The following is a 9,446-nucleotide window of genomic DNA, read 5'->3' as shown; positions in this document are numbered from 1 at the left end:
TCTCTTGTACCAAAAATTTTCAGAACCCAACTCCACTTTTTTATTTCATTTGTAAATTCTTACAATTTTTAATATTTTTGTTGTGGACTTCCTTTATAAATGTGGACTGTATATGCCTTGACAAGTTATGCCGCTTTTACTGAAGCTAGACAGATATAGTGACTCTGCCAGAAGTGTCGTTGGCATGCAGTGGGTCCACGTGGCAGCCCTTGAACCTCATCCCTCAGAATCTAAGCAAAAGGTTAGAGCTTCATGTAACTCTGTGCTTCAAGGACGCATGGCAGGCATTCTTTTGCTTCAACTGCAACCCCTTCTCTGCCTCTCTCTCTGTTTCCTTCTCCATCTGTTTTAAGACTCAACTCTCTCTCTCTCTCTCTCTCTCTCTCTCTCTCTGGCATATTTGAGAAGAATTTATGGATTCAATGGACCACAGGTACATGGGTCTTCACTATAAATGCTTTTTCTATTTTGGGTTTCTCTCAATTGTTGTTTTGGTGCTACTTCAACCCCATGTTATTGTTTTGCAAATTTCTGATCACATATGTAATTCGAACTGGGTTTTGTTTTTGTTTTTGTTTTGGTTCATAAATTCGTCTTGATTTTGTATAAGTTAACAAAAGAAAGGTTGAGATTACTATTTGAACACACTGTTGTAAGCACATGCAAAAGGGAAAGAATCGTCTTGTGGAGTTTTGTCATGAAGAATCAAGAATACAGTTCAACTCATATTAAAATTTCATGTTGTTTTCAAAGTTTTTCTCAAGCTTCTGTTATATTTTCAGATAATATGACCTCAGAATAATTGCATCTGAGAACTAAAGTGTATTTTCTTTTTTGGCGTAATATTCTAATCTTGTGAGTGCAACCGCTATGCCATTGATATTTCATTGTGGCTGATTAAAAAGAACTGGGTTTTTTCTGGCATAGAAAAGGACTAACCTTTAGTCCATTTATGACCTCTGGAAACCGACCCTTATTATAATTAGCTATGGTCAAGATATGAAGACCATTACTTTTGTTTCCCCTAGCAAAAAGAACGGAAAATAGTTGTGACGAAGAACCCGAAACTTAATATATATATATAGCAGATTCTGTTATCAGGGCTAGTGTCATACAGAATCATATATACGAAGAGGTCAACTTTGCGAGCAGTGTTTTCATGCTCTTTGGTTTGTTCTTACAGAAAGATCCTCAGCAGTGTGCAATTTTAGTTTCTGCACTTGTTTGGGTCGGAGGGAACTGGCTACTTAGATATGCCAATCCCTTTGTGCGAAACAACTTCTCGGTGTAATTTTCAACTCTTAAACAAAAATTTGTCATGGTGTGTTTTCAAATTTGCCTCGTGTGCTTTCCATTGTTCTTACCTTCTCAGTAATAAATTTGTTAGCTTTACATACATGTTGGTCCATTCCCTAACAGTTTAAGCTTGGGGTTCAATGGTTGTCTAACTTTGTATTAAAGCTATGGTTTGCAGGAGTTCTTGGGTTCAAAATCTCCAATCCTAATTCCCCACTTCTTTGTTGGTTTGCAAGGTGCAGGGTGGGGCTGCACCTATAGGTCTCTCTGCCTCTCCACGTGCAGGATAAGGCTACACGTGGGGGAGGGTGTTAGCTTGATATACATTGTTGGCCAATTCCATAACAGCTTAAGCTTTTCTGATTCAATTGTTGTCAAACAATATTTTTTTTCTTTCATTTCTTCGTCAATTATATCTTTTAATTCAACAATAGAAGCATTTAATCAAATTCCTAAAAAACACTATATATGAATAAATTTTGAAACCTAATTAAATATTTTATTAATATCACAGGTAATAGAATTCTATGGCTTTCAACTGCCAATCCCTCTGATTTGCGGTTAAGAATCCTCATTGCTGAGACAGATTGATGTGTAGGTTACATCTATCCCATACAGGTGTCAGAAAGGTTGCATGTGCTTCAGGCAATACATATTTAATTGTCAAAACTACCTTCTCTTAACAAAGGCAAGGATTTATAGTTCATAATGTGGCTGATGGCGGGCCTTGTGATGTACTAATGTTTTATCCCATTTTTGTTCTGTGAGAAAAGGATAGTTACTTTCTAGCTATAAGGTGCCTCATTTCTGTAGGGGATTACGTTTTCTTACATATTTATAGGATAGCTTTTAATTGTTGTGCCCATGATTTTCAAACTAGAATTTTAAAGGGTGGTTCATCACATATCTTTTATTGTAAGCCTGGAACTTTAATGAAAACTGATAATTATAGTCTTGTAGTCATAGTTTGCATGTTTAGCATGATGAAAAAAGACTAACTTGGTTCCTTTTGGAGTTTCAGGATAGCTTACAATAGAGTTAATCAAGCGAAAAATGGATGTGGACAATGAGAACATAGAACCTGGGACTGATTTAGGACTTGCTCTGGGATATTCGAATCAGTGCATTCAGAGAATATTGCACAGTGATTCAGGTGCAGGTGCAAATGCAGGTTCAAGGATACACATGACATTTGTGGCCGCTGAGCCCCTGTCAGAATTAGTTTGGTCTAAAGACAAAGGTATGAGTCTGAAATGAGCTGATTCCAGCTTTTCCAATAAAAAAATCTTACTTTTCTAGGATGCAGGTCCAAGCAGTGTCACTCTTTCACCACCACAAAGCAATACAGGCGGGAGGTCTTCTACTGACAAGCCTATTGATGAAGAGAATTTTATAACACCACAAACGTCATCACATTTAAAGAGTGAAGCTGCCTGTAAAGATATGACGATGTCTCCCACAAGTGACGCTGGCATCATGCCTGCATGTGGGTCTAGTCGTGAACATGAGACGGGTAATGATAGTTCTGTTAGGTATATTAAGTCCTACGTATTCGGGAGTTCAGTAGGCCTAAATTTCTTAAGCATAAGAAGGTTTGTTGAGTTGTAGAACGATAAATTTGTAGTAGGATTTTCTTATGTTTCTTGTTTGTTTATTTATTTCCTGGGAAATTGTTGCCAGAATTATTGAGGAACTTCTCTTTGCAGGAACTGGTGGTAATGTGGAGGAAGTTAAAGCAGCAGTGGAAGTATCTGTTCCATATAATCAGGAGGGAATTTGCACTCCAGTCAATTTCCAAGTAGATGAAATACCTGAGACCAGAGAAAAAGATTTTCCAACATTGTCAGGTGCGTCCTGCTGTTCTCATTTTCAGTATTGCAAAGTAAATTCGGTAGATGAATTTAGAAAGCTCCAGCAGCTAATGTTCAAATTGCTTTAATATTGGTTACTTTCACTAGGGGCTCCGGGGAAAAATCAGATCCTGAGCCGTTCTTTCAGTCTATGTTGCCTTGCCTGAAACACAGACTTTTTATGTGTTTTACATATAACATGTTATTGATTTGATTATACACCTCCAGGTAATGTTGACAGAGAAGGGGCTGATATCTTGTTAATTGAATCAGATCAAATACTACCTTTTGTGGAACAAAATGAACCATTATTGGGGGATCCTGTTGGTGGAGACAGACATGCTGATGTTGGCAATCAGAAAATGGAAATGGATGTTGTTTTGACCTCTGAAGTTCGCCCAGTGAATGAAAGTAAAGCTTCGGGTGCTCCAGTGGAGATTCAAAGGCCCCAAGGCAGAAGGCCTTCAGAAAAAATGGAGGTAACTGCTGAGAATGATTTGCAAAATCTCAAAAGTGAACATTCTTATGGTGCAGAGAGTCAGATTTTAGGATTAGAATCTTCCCCAGGGGTTAAAGACAGGTTTGAGCAGGATGCGGAAATGCTTCCTGGAAACAAATCTGTTCTGGTTAAAGACTCTCCAACTAACAGTAAAATCCATAAACATCGAAGGAAAGGCAAAGAAAAAGCGTTATCTGATGGAGATCTTAATGGAAGAATGTCAGAAGATGAGGATGATAGCCATGAGAGTGTTGAGAGCTGTAATAGTGCAGGGTTGTTTTCATTAGGAAAGAAGAGATGGAACTTTGAAGACGAGTTCATTGTTGGGAGTAAAAGATTCAGAAAGCAAATTCAAGAAACGCCAACTTGCATATCCTATATTAGACAAGATAGCTCCTTCATGAATTGGATGTCCAGCATGGTGAAGGGGTTTTCAAAATCAATGCAAGATGAGGCACCTTCTCTTGCTCTTACACTTGCACATCCTGATCATGGACATGCGCATTCTGATAAGAAGCTTATCACATGCAACAAGAACCAAGATGCTGGATTAAAAAATATCGGTTTCCAGTCAATTTTTCAGTCCTTGTTTTGCCCAAAGGCAGAGCAGCAAGAAGCAAGGATGTTGAACGACAATCATCAAATAGGAGAAATATCAGCAGAACTTGAGACAAATACCACTCCAAAAGCCTTTCATGGGGAGAAAATTAATTTAGGCAGAGTTTTGCTTTCAGTTGGGAAGTTCAAAAAATCTTCATCTGGAAATGAAGTATGTTCAGCAGCCCGATCTAAGAGTTCATCTGAAAAAGCAGCAGGTATTCAGGAGAAAGGCAACACTAACTCTGCAGAGGAAAAGAATCCATGCAACTTTCGGTTTCATAAAAAGAAAGACAGAGCTAGCTCTAACTCTTCTCTGGGTAAATGCAAGAAAAAGAGTGTAGAGGATGTTGGATCTAGCCCACAATCTGAAGGGAAGACAACTGATAAATTTGGTCGTAGAAGTGCCCTTCTGGAAAGCTTGTGGATAACTCGATTTACTCAAAAAACACCTGCTCCATCATTAATCTTAAATCATTACATACAGAGTACTGATGGAGTTCTTGAGTGCTCCGATGACTGGAAAAATGTGGGGGACAAGGAGCAGTCTGCTAAAGATTTAGTTATTGTCATTGGTAATGATCCGCAGAATTGTGCGGCTGACAATGAGGGCTCATCTGCTTTCAATAATAAAGGCCAGAATGATCAAAAGTCCATGTCCAAATTCAACCCTATCTTTCCTTCCCCTAAATTCAGAGGTTCGGAAGCAATGGCTTCATCTTTTGCTAGGAGATTGGATGCTCTTAAGCACATCACCCCATCTGGTGCAACAGGTAATGCCGCCTATGGAAACATGACCTGTTTCTTTTGTGGCAGAAAAGGTCACCATTTACGAGAGTGTTCAGAGATAAGAGACACTGAACTTCAGGAATTACTCAGTAAATGCAAGTCCTATAATGGAGCTGAACATTTGCCTTCTTTCTGCATTAGATGTTCTCAATGCAGTCATTGGGCTGTGGCATGTCCTAATGCGCCCTCAATGGGAGAATCTCAATTGGATTGCAATGTTTCTTGTTTAGATTATTACTGCAGTCAGAGTGAAACAAAGCCCAATTCAAGAAATGATGTGAAGCTCCTAACTGGTAAGGAGAGTGAATTTCAAGCTTCTGTTGCTCATACATTATTTGATGAGGATGATTCAAGAATAGAGGCAGATCTTAATTTGAGCTGGAAGACGAATAAGATGATAGTCTCAAAGAAAATGAGATCTCATCCAAATTCAGTTAAGGAATATAGTTCTTCAAGGCCTGGGGAAAATAAGTTAATGCCCTTGTCAAAGTTTGTCAATGCACAGATTTCAGATGTACCGAAAGGAATCTTTGACTCTGTAAGAAGGCTTCGCTTGTCTCGCACAGATGTCGTGAAGTAAGTAGAGCATACAAACTGGCCCCTCAATAGTAAATTATATTTTCTTGTCAAATATTTTTAGAGGAATTTTTCTTGCATATATAATGTAGTTTGTTGAATCACACTTCGTATGAGCTCTGGTAATTGGCGTATGCACCTCTTAAGGTTTTGAAAAAATATATGGATTATTTTGGGGCCTTCGGGGTATGAAATTTATTCACCCTAAGATAATTGTGCTCTCAAAATTTTTTGTCATAGAAATTTAACAACAGGCACGTTTTAGGCAAGCAGATCCTCAATAGAGTTTTTGATCAGTTGACTAGACAAGGCTTCTTCTATCTTGTGTAGATGATGTAAAATCTTTGAAGGAAACCGAGAAGAGGATAGAAGTTTTATTTTTTTGGGTAAATACAAAGTAGAAATTTTGGATTGTAGTTGTAAGAATATTGATAGTGAATTACAATTCTACCAAGCAACACTTTTAAAGAACTTATAAGATGAGGTGAATTAGTCAATAAACCATTGGATTCTGATGGCATGTTCTTTGAAACTTAGTATGTGAAGAAATTGGGTGGCTCCCTGTATTCACTCACAAGTGGCTGAATTACCTCATTAATAAGACTTGATTCTACCGACTCCAGTAGATATTGTTGTGAACCTTAGAAAAATCTGACCAAGAGTAAATAAATAGAACTCAGTACAACTAAAAGGAACACTTATGCAGCTCTTTCCTTGAGTCTTTTATCTAAGTTAAAGCTTGAATAGCTTCTTTTTCTTGAGTATTTAATCATGTTCTAATGTGTAATATGTATTTTCTGGAATCAGATGGATGAATTCCCATACGTCACTCTCACAACTCGAGGGGTTTTTCCTGCGCCTGCGGCTTGGGAAGTGGGAAGAAGGACTTGGGGGAACTGGATACTATGTGTCTTGCATAACTGGTATAACTAGAATTTAATTTTGCTTCTCTACTAACTTTACAGATAATCCATAGACAAGGAAGAAGATTTGAATATATTTATTAAATCGGGAAGAAGATTTGATAACTAAGCTAAGGTTTCTTCTCTGTTTTCTTTGTTCGTTTTTCTTTCTCTTAACGTACAGGTTCTCAGAGAGAGACTTGTCCACAGAATGTGGACTCTATAACTGTTGTTGTTGGGGGAATCAAATGTTTGGTCAAGAGCCAGTATGTGTCAAACCATGATTTCCTTGAGGTAATTATAATCTCAGTTTCTAACCACTTGATTCAACTCACAGTGTATGGCCCTCTATGCATTCCAACTATTAGTTTGATCAATTAGATTCCTCCAATTTTTTTGGGCTTCATTGGTTGTAACTTGTAAACATGCTTACATTTCATTGATGTTGACTATGTAAGCCCATCTTCTTCTTGGCATGTGGTATTCTGGGTTGGCGGTTTAGCCCATATTAAGTCTTGCATTGTCATTGCCGATTGGTTTTGAGTTTGACGCTGTAATTCTCTTAGGTTATTAGAGGAGGCAATCTACATGTCAGGCCAATAGTCATATGTATTCCACGTCACCTAGTCTGTCATGTGTTTGGCTTTTGTGGCGCCACATATGAGAGGGTGTGTTGAGGGTATTCCATATTAGGAATGTTAAGCCTTGTTGCCAATTGGGTTTGGTTGTATGCTAGCTTTAATTCTTTCAAGTTGTATGCCAAATTACATAAGTTCGTGCTCTGTGTGATTGCGTCACTTTAACAAGGGTTCTGTTATAACAGGATCTGTATTCACCCTAGCAAATGCATGTGAAGATGTTTAAATTTTTCTTATCACCTTTGTTCTGTTTTCTTGCTGGTTACACCCCCGTCATATGTTGCAGGATGAGCTGAAGGCATGGTGGTCTGCGACCTCAAAGGGAAATGGCAAGCTTCCTTCTGAAGAAGATTTGAGAGAAAAAGTAAAGAGAAAAACAATGTTAGGCTTGTAGTTTTAGGCAATTATTCATTCCTGGCCTTTGTTTGAATTCTGTTATGCGAAATGAAGAGTGGGGAGGGGGGGTTCTGCTAGACGTCTTCTGTACATGATTTTTCTGAAATTTTTTTCGTTGGATATTTTTTGTGTACATGAGGGGCCAATTGTAGTCAACTAAAGATTATATACGAAAGACTTCAAGGGTGTTTTTTAGGCAATGTCCTAATTATCCCGACAGTAGCTATTGGTAAGGGTGGTGCTTCCACCGCGCAGGTGGGCAACTTTCAACTGTAGATGTATCATGTATGCGGGGCTCATAATGACTTCTAAATCCGAAGGAAGCCTATAGAAACTCTCATAAGTTTCATAAGAAAAACGTAAAAAAAATCCGAATGTTTTCAATGCCTCAGACATGTTGCTCCCACAGACTAATAATGCCCGCTCACAACAGCAGGCTAATCTGAATGTATCTTTGATTCGAGGGACTGTTATTTAATTCATTGGTTTAATTATAGAGAGTAGGGATTACTCGTATATAAAAACCAAATATAACAAGAAAATGTGACGTAAGCAGTATGGCCTTTCCTAAAGAGTAGAAGATGATCGATCACACAAGAAATATCAGCATGGGGAGAATGACCCGGCATACTTAGTGCTTCTCGAATAAGATACTGAGATGCTTTTTGGGCATCTTTTATTTGTTTGATGGAATCCACAACATGTTGGTTCGACATCACCGCCCATAGTGGATGACTTGCCAACACAGGGAACTCTATTTCATCATCGACCATCCCCACCACCATATTAGGTTCACAACTTATATATTTCTTCAAGAACTTAACACCAAACGCTCTCGTTAGCGGTACAAGCCCATTAACAATTGTTTAGCCATACCATTCTTGCAACAAATAACAGCCCTGGAATCCCCAACATTGGCTACCATCAGTTCAGAGGATTGACCATTGCAGTTTATTTATATTGCCGTAACTGCAGTTGAAGACGATTTCCCACTAAAACCAAATTCATTTGATTTCTCCTTAACTCTAGTCTCAGTGATACGATATCCTTCCTTCTCTCACTGCAGTTTCCGTGTCTAACGAGAAAGCAGGATGTGTTATGATATTGTAAATAAATTACACTTCAAGAATGTGCATCTTGTGAATTGTCTTTGAACCCTTCAAGAACGCGCGCTAGGCGGTCGCTAGGCGGCTAGGCGGTTGCTAGGCGGCTAGGCGGCAAGGCGGTCAGGCGGTCGCTAGGTGGCTAGGCGGTTTGGGTCTTTTTCCGGTGCCGAACCCGGAGGACGAAGCAGTGACTGCGAGAGCAAGTTCAGACCTCTGCGAGTGCAAGCTTCGCGTTCGTCTCGAATATATTTACAGAGTATAGCCGCTCGGCTATACTTTTAAAATATTCGAAAGTATTTAAAAAGTATAGCCGACCGGCTATACATTTAAATTTTAAAATATTCGTATACATTTAAAGAGGATAGCAACGCGGCTATACGCTTGAAATATACAATTTTGTCATATTATACGTTGCATTTACAAGAAGCTTTGAATCGTTTGACATCTTGTTCTCTCTTTCCAGAGTCATGCAGAATATCTACTCCTGATGATATTGTTGAACGTTAAATTTCTGTAGCTGAAATATCTGCAGAAGATTTTGGAGCTTTTCCTAATTCAACTTTGGTTTTTGGACTGGAACTTGACCCAACTATTTCCTCCATATGATGGAGAATTTTACTACCGTCTTTTATGACTGTTGTAGGGATAATCTTGTTGCGATGATGAAAATAGAAATGAAGGGGGACATGATCATTAGCTTCCACAAACACTAACACTGATTAAATAATTGCAAGGATAGTCATTGTCATCATCATCATTATCATAAGTCTCCCCCAAGTAACATGTTCCATGGCTCC

The 9,446-nt window shown here is 38.6% G+C and overlaps 1 protein-coding gene across 5 annotated transcripts; it reads left to right on the top strand.

Moving 5' to 3' along the window:
• On the top strand, nucleotides 1-7,743 carry TZP (zinc knuckle (CCHC-type) family protein). 5 transcript variants are annotated; one of them, XM_088246530.1, is made up of 9 exons: nucleotides 1-433; nucleotides 1,811-1,984; nucleotides 2,318-2,536; nucleotides 2,603-2,809; nucleotides 3,003-3,143; nucleotides 3,420-5,607; nucleotides 6,415-6,530; nucleotides 6,694-6,803; nucleotides 7,434-7,743. In XM_088246530.1, exons 3-9 carry the CDS (start codon nucleotides 2,350-2,352, stop codon nucleotides 7,539-7,541), a joined length of 3,057 nt encoding a protein of 1,018 aa, XP_088102656.1. In that variant the 5' UTR covers nucleotides 1-433; nucleotides 1,811-1,984; nucleotides 2,318-2,349; the 3' UTR covers nucleotides 7,542-7,743. The 5 variants fall into 5 exon arrangements, with proteins under 5 accessions (XP_088102656.1, XP_021822063.2, XP_088102655.1 ...); XM_021966371.2 differs by having other exon boundaries at nucleotides 4-433; nucleotides 1,811-1,890; nucleotides 3,375-5,607; XM_088246529.1 differs by having other exon boundaries at nucleotides 4-433; nucleotides 3,375-5,607.
• The last annotated feature ends 1,703 nt before the right edge of the window (nucleotides 7,744-9,446 follow it).

This window comes from Prunus avium, chromosome 1, assembly GCF_965620075.1.
Source record: "Prunus avium chromosome 1, drPruAviu1.hap1.1, whole genome shotgun sequence".
Taxonomy (NCBI): domain Eukaryota; kingdom Viridiplantae; phylum Streptophyta; class Magnoliopsida; order Rosales; family Rosaceae; genus Prunus; species Prunus avium.
Note: the sequence above shows the minus strand (reverse complement) of the source record. Positions and strands in the feature narration are given on the sequence as shown.